Source organism: Taudactylus pleione, unplaced genomic scaffold (genome assembly GCF_031769625.1).
Source record: "Taudactylus pleione unplaced genomic scaffold, aTauple2 ptg000860l, whole genome shotgun sequence".
NCBI lineage: Eukaryota > Metazoa > Chordata > Amphibia > Anura > Myobatrachidae > Taudactylus > Taudactylus pleione.
In genome coordinates, this window is record NW_028285262.1 from 701,612 (window position 1) to 716,467 (window position 14,856).

A 14,856-nucleotide genomic window follows, 5' to 3' on the forward strand; every position below is an offset into this window, starting at 1 on the left:
AGTGATGAAGGGTCACCACACATGTATTCAGCTGGTCCTTTCCAGTATACGGACAAATGACTGACAAAGTTATAAGGTGCGGGAACAAAGATTGTGGAGTTTATTTAAGAAAACGTTTCTCTCTTTTAACCAAAGCATATTAGACACTGGCAGGATTGTGCTGCTTGTTAAAGAGCTACATGTATTCCATGTTGTATGGCACGGGTGGACAAAGCGTCGACCACAGACACTTGACCGATGGATCGCAGTGGAGTCCAGCAGCAGCCAATAAGGCTGATTCTTATTGGCGAGCTGCGCCGAAGCCGTAGCTGGTTGAAGCCGTGGCTGTCCCTGTCGGCTGCCACATGTAATAGCCAATAACAAACAAGCTTGTTCTTATTGGTTGAGGCTGTCACATGTAACAACCTCCACTGCACTGGTGTCAGGTTAAAGGGGGGTAAAGGGGGTATGTGCCCCCCTCTGCCAAGAGGCCCCCTGGTCAGACCCAGGAACTATGTGCGCCTGCAGTCACAGAATATAGAGTCGCAGATAAGAGCAGGCATTTCCTGAGCAGCTTTCCAGGTAAGGGTAATTGCCATTGTGAGGCAGAGTGATGGGCAGGAGGTGGCATTTGAGGAGAAAACTAGAGGGGCATGTAAAGTGACAGGTTACTGGACAGGAGCGGCATGTGAGTGACAGATTGGCAGGAAGGAGGTGGCATGTGAGTGACTGGATGGCAGGCAGGGAGGGAATGTGAATGACAGGTTTGCAGGCAGGGAGGGAATGTGAGTGACAGGTTTGCAGGCAGGGAGGGAATGTGAGTGACAGGTTGGCTGGTAGGAAGGGAATGTGAGTGACAGGATGGCAGGCAGGGAGGGAATGTGAGTGACAGGTTGGGAGGCAGGGAGGGAATGTGAGTGACAGGTTGGGAGGCAGGGAGGGAATGTGAGTGACAGGTTGGGAATGTGAGTGACAGGATGGCAGGCAGGGAGGGAATGTGAGTGACAGGTTGGGAGGCAGGGAGGGAATGTGAGTGACAGGTCGGCAGGCAGGGAGGGAATGTGAGTGACAGGTTGGGAGGCAGGGAGTGAATGTGAGTGATAGGTCGGCAGGCAGGGAGGGAATGTGAGTGAGAGGTTGGCAGGCAGGGAGGGAATGTGAGTGAGAGGTTGGCAGGCAGGGAGGGAATGTGAGTGACAGGATGGCTGGTAGGGAGGGAATGTGAGTGACAGGTTGGCTGGTAGGGAGGGAATGTGAGTGACAGGTTGGCAGGCAGGGAGGGAATGTGAGTGAGAGGTTGGCAGGCAGGGCGGGAATGTGAGTGAGAGGTTGGCAGGCAGGGAGGGAATGTGAGTGACAGGATGGCAGGCAGGGAGGGAATGTGAGTGATAGGTTGGCAGGCAGGAAGGGAATGTGAGTGATGTTGAGAGGCAGGGAGGGAATGTGAGTGACAGGTGGCAGGCAGGGGTGACATGTGAATGAAGAGCAGGTGTGGAGTATCTGGGGTGTTTAGTACATTAGCCAGCTATACAACACCCTTTAATTATATTAAAGTGTATACGTTTTGTTATATTTTATATCAGCTCAGGGCCCTAAAAAGCAAACCTCCCAATCGTCCCAATTTTGGTTGGACAGTCCCCATGCCCCTTGCTGTGAGGCCACGTGCAAATATTCCTACCTAGTGGATCGCTAAAAATGTTCTGCTCTTAGAGCAGATCACCAAGTACAAAAGTCTGTCCGTCCCTGATGTATAGGATACTATGTCAGATTCTTTGATATGTGCTACCACCGCTGATGCAGCAATGTTTATAAACCTTGTCCATGCGTGTAATGCTCTGTACTGTATGTCACTTCCTTCATGTTTTTCTTTATACCGTTCCTGTTTATGTACTCTGCAAGGCGCTACGGACCCCTTGTGTAATAAGTGTAATCTTATTTGTATTACTCTGTATTCACATTATTCCTTTTTTAGTTTGTGATATTTTTACTAGAGTGGTTATTAGTTACTAGAGGGATGTATGCAGAGGCTAAAGCATCGGGCAACGCCGCAGAGAGATGAAGAGAGAGAAGGCTGCGCTGGGCTGCAGAGGCTAAAGCATGGGGCAACGCCGCAGAGAGATGGAGGGAGAGAAGGCTGCGCTGGGCTGCGGAGGCTAAAGCATGGGGCAACGCCGCAGAGAGATGAAGGGAGAGAAGGCTGCGCTGGGCTGCGGAGGCTAAAGCATCGGGCAACGCCGCAGAGATGAAGAGAGAGAAGGCTGCGCTGGGCTGCGGAGGCTAAAGCATGGGGCAACGCCGCAGAGAGATGGAGGGAGAGAAGGCTGCGCTAGGCTGCAGAGGCTAAAGCATGGGGCAACGCCGCAGAGAGATGGAGGGAGAGAAGGCTGCGCTGGGCTGCAGAGGCTAAAGCATTGGGCAACGCCGCAGAGAGATGAAGGGAGAGAAGGCTGCGCTGGGCTGCGGAGGATAAAGCATCGGGGCAACGCCGCAGAGAGATGGAGGGAGAGAAGGCTGCGCTGGGCTGCGGAGGCTAAAGCATGGGGCAACACCGCAGAGAGATGGAGGGAGAGAAGGCTGCGCTGGGCTGCGGAGGCTAAAGCATCGGGCAACACCGCAGAGAGATGAAGGGAGAGAAGGCTGCGCTGGGCTGCAGAGGCTAAAGCATTGGGCAACGCCGCAGAGAGATGGAGGGAGAGAAGGCTGCGCTGGGCTGTGGAGGCTAAAGCATGGGGCAACGCCGCAGAGAGATGAAGGGAGAGAAGGCTGCGCTGGGCTGCAGAGGCTAAAGCATTGGGCAACGCCGCAGAGAGATGAAGGCAGAGAAGGCTGCGCTGGGCTGCGGAGGCTAAAGCATGGGGCAACGCCGCAGAGAGATGGAGGGAGAGAAGGCTGCGCTGGGCTGCGGAGGCTAAAGCATCGGGAAACGCCGCAGAGAGATGGAGGGAGAGAAGGCTGCGCTGGGCTGTGGAGGCTAAAGCATCGGGCAACGCCGCAGAGAGATGAAGGGAGAGAAGGCTGCGCTGGGCTGCGGAGGCTAAAGCATCGGGCAACGATTAGATGGAGGGAGAGAAGAGGAGGAGCATGAAATTTAGTAAAGTAAATGAGTGTGACCCTGTCCGGAGACTCATCACAGGGAAACATACGGAGTCTCATACGGGTGGGACCACACCTGCTCCTCTACAGGTTAACATACATCTGGCATCAAGCTGGACCCAAGGCTCTCTGTATACCCCTGCTCACTCTAACCCTCAGCTAGAGGGTCCGTCTATATCCCCGGTTAAGCGTTACGATTACAAAACCCCCATGGATGGGTCTCGGTCCCCATAATTGATGCTCCACTGTTAGTCACAACATCTGACCTCTTCCGAAGGCATGAATTAATATGGGAGGCATATCTCGGTCCCACACCTGAGGAGGACACATCAATGCCTCAATATCTACATAAAAAGAGATGGCTTCTAAAATGCTTCCAATAGTAGCATTGAGTTGCTGGAGGCCATGCGGTCTTAGCGGAGCTTTGTGGATCTGCCCGGAGATGGCCTTTTTTTGGGATCAGATCCACAGGCTTCTCAACTCCAGTTAACTCCTATACACAATGACCCGCAGATATTCCCCCTCTCTCAGCTTTCCCAAAATCTTTCTAGACAGCAAAGTAGCCTCCAGCAGCCAAATCGGCGTTTGCTTCCCGCTGGAAACAATTAGAGGCCCCACCCCCCATTTCTGAGGTGTAAACTGACAAATCGCCTTCATGATCGGCCAGATTTAGTTTTTTTTGTTTTTTTACAGAATGTTGGGCTCTGTGGCAGAAGGGAAGGCAGGACTTGCAGCTCTCACATCTAGATAGGTCCTTTGATGGGCGACTCCCCCCTCCCCCCATTTTTTCTCCCCATCTCTGCCAACCCCGATGTCCTGGAATGTTACTTTCCCTGGTGTCACCCCCTCCATTCATATGACTAATTGTCTGCGATTCCCCCGTGCCTAGTCTCTCCCCATTACTGTAGGTCCTTGTATTTTGAATATGATAATGTTTCTCTACTGCGGTAACTGCGCATCATGTGTGATTGTTATTTGAGTCCTTTGAAGTCTTTTTTTTTAAAGTTCAGACAGAATTTGGCAACGTCTCCCATTCCGAGTCTCCCACATGAGAATCACCTGATTACAACAACTAACGACTTCGCTATACTGGTGCTGCGTTTATCTTTTTGCTGATTTCAATGCAAATCCCCAGTGAAGCCGTCGTATAGAGAATGATATGTTAGAGACAGAAGTCCAAATGACCAGGAAATGTAATGCGTTTCATTACCCAAATTAAATTATTACGGAGATATTCTATGTACGCTGACCAGCTCTCTACTACTGACGACCACTATAAATATTTCATCCACCTAGTACAGCTCTATAAACATGCGATGCCTTTAGAAGAACTCTCATTACATAAAAGTATTCACCTAAAGTTGTACTTATATAGCAGAGCCTGAAACGCTGTTTTAAAGTACAACATTTGGTGCATAACGTTCAGCTGAGTCTCCGCAGGACGCATGGAGCAGGGTAATGTCTTTGTGGAGAATGTCAATGTTACACCTGTCTCAAAATAGCCGGTGAAATTATGTCCTATTAAAAGTGTCTCTACCTGTGTAAAGCAAGAGGTGGAAGGACAGGTGCTCTCTCCTACGCCTCAATTAATATTAATAATATGTACAGTCACTGGATAAGAACAATGTTAAGGAAAATGAAAGATTCATCAATGAACTGGAACATCTAACAGTATCCTTAAACTGGTGTTATATGCCTGTGCCCATAATCACAGTTTGGCATTAATTACGCACAAAGCAGGGCTACTTCTGCCAAGCCGCAATCAATTCCAAATACAACACCGGCGATTGCCAGGAATCTTATTGGTGCTATATTTGAATAGATGGATTTTGTAATAGATATAGGAGAGAAGAAAGAGAGCCCTCCAACAGCAAGATTACTAATATTATTTATTTTTTTGCGACTGCCAGGATTACAGCAAACTTTTATGTAACTAGTATTCTGTCAATAATAGTGACATGCTGCTGGCACAGGTGGGTTACATCAAGGGCGCACGGAGATCATGGGCACATTGTAGCCGTGCTGCTTCTGTGTAACAATGAACAGCTGACAACTTCAGTGTTTGTTTAAATGGCAGCAAATGTATATACAGTATAGAGAGGTCTGTAAGTGTTACATGCAGTATAATGTTGCTATTCCAATGTACGTCACGTTTACTTGGCGTTTTCAAGGAGCATTAAACATGTGGTCTCGTACAAAATACAGATGTGTCAATATACACCTGTCCTCAAGCTGAGCCAAAAAGCCACCTTTGGCGCGCCAGGGACATTGCGACTAAGCTGCGACATGCATCTCGCCATGGACTTTTTCACAAAATATGCCTCTTAGTCGCACTCTGACAAAACCACACTGCAAGGGCGCCTTGGATGCTGGCACTAGCACTGCGTGCGACTTAGATTGTAACCTGGGGAAAAAGGCAAAAGACGGAGGTCCGATACGAGTGAGCCGCGCCAGGCATTGTTATCAGAGGTTCGATATGAGTGAGCCGCGCCAGGCATCGTTATCAGAAGTTCGATACGAGTGGGAAGAGTCAGGCATCGTTATCAGAGGTTCGATACGAGTGAGCCGCGCCAGGCATTGTTATCACAGGTTTGATACAAGTGAGCCGCGCCAGGCATATTTATCACAGGTTTGATACGAGTGAGCCGCGCCAGGCATTGTTATCAGAAGTTTGATACGAGTGAGCTGCGCCAGGCATAGTTATCACAGGTTTGATACGAGTGAGCCGCGCCAGGCATTGTTATTAGAGGTTTGATACGAGTGAGCCGCGCCAGGCATAGTTATCACAGGTTTGATACGAGTGAGCCGCGCCAGGCATTGTTATCAGAAGTTTGATACGAGTGAGCCGCGCCAGGCATTGTTATCACAGGTTTGATACAAGTGAGCCGCGCCAGGCATAGTTATCACAGGTTTGATACGAGTGAGCCGCGCCAGGCATTGTTATCAGAGGTTTGATACGAGTGAGCCGCGCCAGGCATAGTTATCAGAGGTTTGATACGAGTGAGCCGCGCCAGGCATAGTTATCAGAGGTTTGATACGAGTGAGCCGCGCCAGGCATTGTTATCAGAAGTTTGATACGAGTGAGCCGCGCCAGGCATAGTTATCACAGGTTTGATACGAGTGAGCCGCGCCAGGCATAGTTATCACAGGTTTGATACGAGTGAGCCGCGCCAGGCATAGTTCTCACAGGTTTGATACGAGTGAGCCGCGCCAGGCATAGTTATCACAGGTTTGATACGAGTGAGCCGCGCCAGGCATAGTTATCACAGGTTTGATACGAGTGAGCCGCGCCAGGCATAGTTATAACAGGTTTGATACGAGTGAGCCGCGCCAGGCATCGTTATGCTTAATCTGCGACTGTATAACATTTCCTTTGGGCCAAGACACTAATCCTTAGTGCCCGGTACACTATCAGCGATGTTATATGCGAATAAGTCACTAAATTTAGGAAAAGTCCGGGAATCGCTTTTTTGATGTTCACGCTCATCACAAACTAACACTAATATTACCAAATACCCAGACAAACTATAACACGTTTTGCTCATTCTAACAAAAGAAATGCAACCAATCAACACAAAGAAACACTTTGTACAGTAGATCCTGCTTCCACTTTTCCACAACAGCAGAAAGCCGGACTCTACGTGTAGCTTTCACAGAGAATCTGTACTTGAAAATGATCTCACCCCAAATCGGCGCCCTATAGACAACCTACCGCATTACATGAAGGGATCACTATTTTATAGGATGCACATGTTTGGGGTACTCTCCTTTTGCAAACAAGGGTGCCCCCATGTGTGTGTGGGCCAGTATGGGGGCGATGCCCCTGTCTATGGAAAGCTTATGTTACAGCAGCACTTGGTGATATTGTGATCACCAGACAATAGCTGCTACGAGGCTGCATCAATTGCAAGAAGAGACTTTCATATATGGGCATCCCTATAATGTACAGGTATAACTATGGGCGTGACAGCGCCCTCCGGGCAATAACAGGGAAACATGCGCACAGTAATATTGTCTGACGGTCACAGGGTAATCACCGGACAATAGCTACTAGGGGGACACATGATTCCCAATAAGGAACTCTCCTCAATAGGGGTGCCCACATTATGTGGGTGATGGGGCACATAGTGCCCTCCTATCACAGACTTAAAACATACTGTGAGGAGGGCAGGGAAACATTCTCTGGTGATCAGAAGTGTACTAAAGGGCACATGTGCCAAAAATAGCATGGCAGAGTGACAGGCGTTTCCATCACATTGACGCTGGCGTTGGTAGGTAATGTTCAGTGAGGCCGTGTTCATGGGAACGCCTCCTACAGATGTGTCCTCATACACTATTGCTGCAGTGACGCCAAACTGCGCCTGGTCCTGTGCAACTCAACTTGCTCCAAGCGTCTTTTTTTTGCCTGCAAATGCGCCTTAGTCACAATCGGATGCGACAAACCGCTTCAAAAGACTCAACTGATTCATTTGTTACAGGACACTTGTACATCTGTGTTCAAGCAACTCCGTATACGAAGCGCTACAATACAGCAGCCGCGGTCTATCCTCACGCCACATTCCGATACAAACTCAGACGCACACACAGATACAAATGTCGCGTATGAAATGTATGAGTGCAGCCTCATGGATCGGTCTGTCTTATCCCACTGTGACCAAGAGACATTTTCAGGCAAGAAAGAAGTTTGGCGCATAGCAGAGTCGCCCAGGACCTGTAGGTTCACTCGCGCCAGGTGTACTGCGCCACATGGAGTATTAAGGCTAGATATATGAAGAAACATCTGTACGCAGGCCTCCTGGATTTATTAACACCGTGAGTAACAGTTTTAGGGTTTTACTCATGGCAAAAGCAAAAATTGACCAAGAATGTTTCTGAAAAGCGGAAAACAAACTTAGTAACACCAGCAGCGGGAACGGTGAGGCGGAAACAATAGTCATTACTAGGAGTGCGTCCAGCGGTTCAAATCCCGACAGCGGCAGCCCGGCAAGGGTGAAAATCCCGATCGTCCCTAAGGTAAGTATCGCTAACTTAATTCCCCCCCTAACCCTAGCCCTCCCTTAGGGGCGCCTAACCCTAGCCTCCCCCCCAAGTGCCTAACCCTAAACCCCCTCTAAGTGCCTAAACCTAACCCCCCCCCCCCTTCCCCGCCGCCTAAACCCAAGTCCCCCCGGGGGGTGCCTAACCCTAACCCTCCCTTCCCCTAGCCTAACCCTAACCTATGGGGGGTGCCTAACCCCAAGTCCCCCCCGGGAGCCCTAAACCTAACCTTCCCCCCCGCGCGCGGCTGTCACTTCAATCGGGATGCCGGGTGTCGGTCTTCCGGCGTCTGGTTAATGACAGGCGTCTAGATTTAGACGCCTGTCATTAGTACGACACCGCGATTAGAACGTCTGGAAGGCGGCGGTTGTGATTTAGTTTGGCTTCCAAACTACATCCCGTTACTAGTCCAGTGTCAGGATCCTGTACCCAAACCGTTTAAGTCTTTGTGTTAAATCTTAATGGTAATTATGTTGAGAAGTAGCTTAAAAGGTATGTATATAAAATAAATGATTTTCATAGTTGTCCTATCTTTCCTTTTTCTTTCCTGGAAGAGGGAAACAAACTTTTAGGATACCCTGTACACACAGAGACACATATATACACGTCTCTATACAAGCGCCCAGGACGGCTCAGCAGCTCGGCACAGACAGGGTGAAGTCGGTCACTGCCATCCAGGTGTGACAATTACATTTCATTTGCCACCTGCTCGGCACACGTGGAGAGGAATCGGAATACAAAAAGAGGAACATCACAAGGACTGTTACTGTGTGCACCACGCTATTCCTGCTTTGTGTCCATATGTGTTGCCACTGGCTGTATTGTTAGCAGCAATATTGCAGGATTAATGTTGAATGTTAAAATGTTCGGCACAAACTCCTCTTGTTAAAAAGGAGAAGACATGCTAATGACGTCTAGCGGGAATTCAGGGAGTTTTTTTTCCAATTCTAGCAGAGAAAATCTTAACGTGAATGTGTTGACTTGGCGAAGGCTGACAACATAGCAGAGGACACAGGGAAAATATATATATATTATATATATATATATTTCAGCTGCATCCTGCTGTTATCCTGGCTCTGGCCAGAGAAGATCCTGTTGAAAAAAGAAAGATGGCTCCCGGCGTCCGGTTATGCCACTAAAGTTCATGATAATTAGCTATGCGCTAGTAGGAACAAACGTTGTACCCACGGTGATCTTTACAATATTTTGGTGCCATCTTAGCAAATATTATGCATCAGTAAATACCCGCTGTGCATGTTCCACTCTTCGTACCCATATGTGGGGCAGTATCACCCTACCCAGGTCTCAATGAGACTTAGACATGTTTGTAAAACAAATAAGTAATGGACCTTATTGGTGCCCGATGCTCATACTGAAAAACAGCATATACTACAAGTGGTGCGATACCGAAGGTGCAGCGCAGATCCATGGCGTTCAGAGCCAGCACTCGCTACGACTCCCCGTTCCCCCCCACAAACACCCACTGACTACACTTAACCACCCTTTACTGAGCAAACTTAACCCCCTACTGGGCACACTTACTCACTCCTACTGGGCACACTTACTCACTCCTACTGGGCACACTTACTCACTTCTACTGGGCACACTTACCATCACCCCCCACTACTGAGCACCATTGCCCTTCACTTGGCCTGTGTACCAGGCACATTTGCACCTCATCCCTCATGTATGTGCTGCAGCCTACCCTTCCCACACTGAATAGGCACCCCTCCTTTAGTGGTCACACTCAGCCCAGTCCACCCCCACTGTGCATGCACTACACCCCCGTGCACCCACTGCCAGGGGATCACTGCACACGCTTACCATGCATGCACCTCTCCCATCTTCCCGCTGCCCCCCCCAGCCACAGTTGATTATGTCCATTCTATTCCCCTCTCCAGTCACCAGTCCACCAGAGGGACCGAGTTAGCAGAAGAGAGGAGGGACCGAGGGGGAACAGAGCAGAAGAGAGGAGGGACCGAGGGGGAACAGAGCAGAAGAGAGGAGGGACCGAGGGGGAACAGAGCAGAAGAGAGGAGGGACCGAGGGGGAACAGAGCAGAAGAGAGGAGGGACCGAGGGGGAACAGAGCAGAAGAGAGGAGGGACCGAGGGGGAACAGAGCAGAAGAGAGGAGGGACCGAGGGGGAACAGAGCAGAAGAGAGGAGGGACCGAGGGGGAACAGAGCAGAAGAGAGGAGGGACCGAGGGGGAACAGAGCAGAAGAGAGGAGGGACCGAGGGGGAACAGAGCAGAAGAGAGGAGGGACCGAGGGGGAACAGAGCAGAAGAGAGGAGGGACCGAGGGGGAACAGAGCAGAAGAGAGGAGGGACCGAGGGGGAACAGAGCAGAAGAGAGGAGGGACCGAGGGGGAACAGAGCAGAAGAGAGGAGGGACCGAGGGGGAACAGAGCAGAAGAGAGGAGGGACCGAGGGGGAACAGAGCAGATGAGAGGAGGGACCGAGGGGGAACAGAGCAGAAGAGAGGAGGGACCGAGGGGGAACAGAGCAGAAGAGAGGAGGGACCGAGGGAGAACAGAGCAGAAGAGAGGAGGGACCGAGGGGGAAGAGCAGAAGAGAGGAGGGGCCGAGGGGGAACAGAGCAGAAGAGAGGAGGGACCGAGGGGGAACAGAGCAGAAGAGAGGCGGGACCGAGGCGGAACAGAGCAGAAGAGAGGAGGGACCGAGGCGGAACAGAGCAGAAGAGAGGAAAGACCGAGGCGGAACAGAGCAGAAGAGAGGAGGGACCGAGGCGTAACAGAGCAGAAGAGAGGAGGGACCGAGGCGTAACACAGCAGGAGAGGAGGGGCCGAAGCGGAACAGAGAAGAAGAGAGGAGGGACCGAGGCGGAACAGAGCAGAAGAGAGGAGGGACCGAGGCGGAACAGAGCAGAAGAGAGGAGGGACCGAGGCGGAACAGAGCAGAAGAGAGGAGGGACCGAGGCGGAACACAGCAGAAGAGAGGAGGGACCGAGGCGGAACAGAGCAGAAGAGAGGAGGGACCGAGGCGGAACAGAGCAGAAGAGAGGAGGGACCGAGGCGGAACAGAGCAGAAGAGAGGAGGGACCGAGGCGGAACAGATTAGAAGAGAGGAGGGACCGAGGCGGACCAGAGCAGAAGGGAGGAGGGACCGAGGCGGAACAGATTAGAAGAGAGGAGGGACCGAGGCGGACCAGAGCAGAAGGGAGTAGGGGCTGAGGTTGAACAGAGCAGAACAGTGGAGGGATGGAGCCAGGGGGAAAGCAGAAAGGACCAGAAGGAGGAAGGACAGAGCCAGGGGGCAACGGCAGTTAGTAATGGCTGTGAAGAGCAAATAAAATAATATATTCGACCCGGACGGTGCCCCTGGCCGGAGCAGGCACCTGGAGCATGAGCTATGCCCCTGTGCGGCACTCACGGAGAGCTATAACAAGCTTCAAAGGCAGCATTTACCATGTGACTATTTCAGTGCATTCATTCCATTTGCACTTTCAGCAGGTCCTTAGTTGTTATAGCACCCCGAGCTTGTTATAGCACCCCGCAAGCGCTGCACCACTTCTTTTAGAATGTACTTGACAAATGCTTCCTTAAAGCTGATTGGTTGCTCCACTTCTCCACTCTTCACTGCTTGATACATCAGTCCCTTTATGACATGTGGGAATTGCTGTGCTGCGGTGTGAGGTAGAGTCACAGGATGGCTCCTCCTGTATGAATGGCAGATTTCCGACAGCTCCAAACTGGTGCAAAGTTCAAGCCCTTTTCATGAGTGGAAACTGCCAAGTGCCCCACTGCAAAGCAAGGAACGCCCTAAAAATGCCCTCTCCATCCCTTTGTCCAATTTCAATAATCAAGAGGGGACCTTGGTTTTGGTTGTAGAGCTGCTGTAACGTTAAGTAATAATTGTTAATCATTATTATTAGGAACTTTATTTTAAAATATACATTTTATACCTTTCCTTTCAATGTTTTGGGACCTTTAATATGTTAGGAGCAGGAACCATAACTCTAAACCCAGGTGACAAATGGCTGACTGGCCCTAGAACAGAGGGAACCCTTCTGCGTGCTGCATTTGACAGAGTGACCGACCTTCGGCGTGCTGCAAAACCAGGAACACGGACTCCTCGGAGATGATGTACTTGTGCAGGCAGACCATGTTGGGCACGCAGCGGGGGATGACAGGCGTTCTGCTCCCAGACTCCTCGCTGCTCTTCCTCAGACCCTGACAGAGAACAGAAAGGTCAATTGTACCCTGAGCCTCCTCTGGAACCTGCTGCGCTTCATGTTTATCAACCAAAATAATCTGTCCCAGCTACTCCGGGCATCAGAGCTGCCGCTCATCTGCTCCTCCGTGTCCTTCGCTCCCCTGAGGCTCAGCTGATGGCATCTGGCAGGTATCCAGGGAACAGAAGATGGCACAAAGCTACCATTAAAATCAATTACACGGGTCAATGTTTTTATTAGAATCTCACCCTCAGACTAAGTCATCAGACTGACACTTTGTGTACTTTGCCGGTGACCTCTGTCTCTGTGTTTTCATTTTCTGTGCATACATTGTGACGCTGCGAGTGGCCTCCTAGACGATGTCAGGAGCTGCCGCTTCTTCAGATACTGACTACACACTGCTACGTTACGTTACACGCTTTCTCTGTATTATGGCTATAGCTCTGCAGAGCTTCTGGCCCCTGGTACGATCTGAGCTGTGGCCCCTTAACCCAATCGTCTGCTCACCCCCATCTGCCGCCCTGTTTCTGCTCTTGCTCCACACTGTATTCGCCGTCCTCATCTTTCCTTTGTCTTCCGTCTTTCCCTGACCCGCGTTCAATGCCTGACGCCTGCCCTTCTGTCCCCCGTGTTGTCGTAGCTGCCCCCATAAACTGCCCCCAATACTCTGGAGTCTTCAATCATTTTAATTCTCCATGGGCAAAACTGTGGTAACATCATTATTATCTAAGACGAGTGCTGGGAGGCGAGGTTCCTGCATGGCAGTGCCAGGCCTTCTACCCCCATTTCATTCTGAGTTTTTGCCTGACCTGCACTGGATTAAAAAAGTTAACTAATAACTTATTGCAGACAGCTGCCTATGGGAACAGCCGCTTATACTGGATGAATTGTAATAGTGGCCATCTCAATACAAATCACAGCGACAGCGGCGTATTTCTGCACAGACGCTGCGTACAAATATCGTAGCTGCGATGAAATTAGCGTTCATCTCCGAAGCAGGTCCTGTGATGGGAAAATGTTCTGTATATTTATGGGGAGTGTAGCTGAATCTTTGTCATTTGTTCATTAAACATATAGCGAAACATAAATGTATCCCCTAAAATTAAATATCTCCTGCAGCGTCGACACAAGTGGCAATACTAGCATAATATAACCCCCGTGTGTGTAGGACGCTCTGGAACAAAGCCCACGGAAAACGGACTATACTATACTGAGGAATGTCAGTAAATCCACGTTCTAGCAGCGTGCGCCCTCATCTGCGCCAAAATCCCTCTATATAAGTCAGACACTCAGCCGGATCTGTCCAACGCGGTGATCCACGAGAGTGGGAAAAAAGAGGCCACTGACCTATGGCTAGGACATTCATATAACAAACGTGGCAATGGCTCAGGGTCACCCACTTCCCTGCTCACGACAGAATGAGGCAACAGGCACCACCTCCAAGGGATCATGGGAGAGTGTTTTATGCCTTTGTGGACCGTTTGCTACTTGTCACAGGGTCTGGCAGACAGACCAGCAGGAAGAGCTCCTGACGCCAGCTAACGGGTTTTGTGTTACATCTAATGTCACCTACAAACTCCAGTACACAAAAGCCCCAACATTGCTCCAGCTTCAGATGTGTGTGGTGCGATGCGATATTATCACGTGTAACATTACGGGGCAGGAGAGCAGAGGGAACCACAGAGAAACTCTCGTGGCCTCCAGACTTTCTCCAAATAAATGTATATAAAACCTTGCCATGTTTTCAGATTTACTTTGTTGTACAGAATCGTTCGTGACCCATTAACTCAACGCCTACGTGAATGTATGTAGCTGCTGATAGTTAAACATACCCGTCTCATTCAACGAATAAGGTTCCCTGTATAGCGCATTTTTAATTGGCTGCAAATCCTGCAGCTCTCAGCTGCCCAGGACTCTACAACAGACGTACGGCTCTGCTGAAAGCGTCAGGCGGCTTTGCAACGTGCCCGTACGGTCTGTAGGATCGCGACAGCGAAATACGTAGCATTAGAAACATAGGGGAAAGGGTCTTATTCTATTTGCTGTACATGGGCTGAGGCTGCTTATTTAATGCATGACAATTGGACTAAAGTTAGTGTTGTCCTTTAATCTAGTGAAACGATGAGCTAGATCCAGCAACGATTAATGTTTTCCAGCCAGCGATTACCCTACACTACATTACTATTTCACCGGCAAATATTTGAAATATTTTCGCCACTGATCACAGAGACATACTGGGTAAGGGTTTAAAAAAAATTAATAAATCAAGAGACATACTTACTTTTAAAATAAAAGTTTCCTGCGACCTCGTATCCAGAACAAGCAGGACCTACAGAGACGGGAACATTAATTATAATATTCACCATACAAGTTACTGAGCAATGTGCATTTACTACAGATGGTCAGCAGCAACGTACCGTCTGCATTATTTATTAATAGCTATATAGCGCACATATATTACGCAGCGCTCGACAGATAATATTTCAGTCCTCGCGCCAGTGGAGCTTACAATCTATATTCCCCATCACATGGACAAACAAAGACACTGGTGC

General features: G+C 49.8%; 1 protein-coding gene across 2 annotated transcripts in view; it reads right to left on the reverse strand.

The window, feature by feature from the left end:
• The window catches only part of RPS6KC1 (ribosomal protein S6 kinase C1), a 194,056-nt gene that overhangs the window by 60,471 nt on the left and 118,729 nt on the right, over positions 1-14,856 (reverse strand). For both annotated transcript variants that reach the window (XM_088458853.1, XM_088458852.1), the window contains 2 exons: positions 14,586-14,633; positions 12,170-12,302 (listed from right to left, as the gene is read on the reverse strand). In XM_088458853.1, the coding sequence (XP_088314979.1) occupies positions 12,170-12,302; positions 14,586-14,633 (181 nt within the window). The remainder of the gene's footprint in view (positions 1-12,169; positions 12,303-14,585; positions 14,634-14,856) is intronic.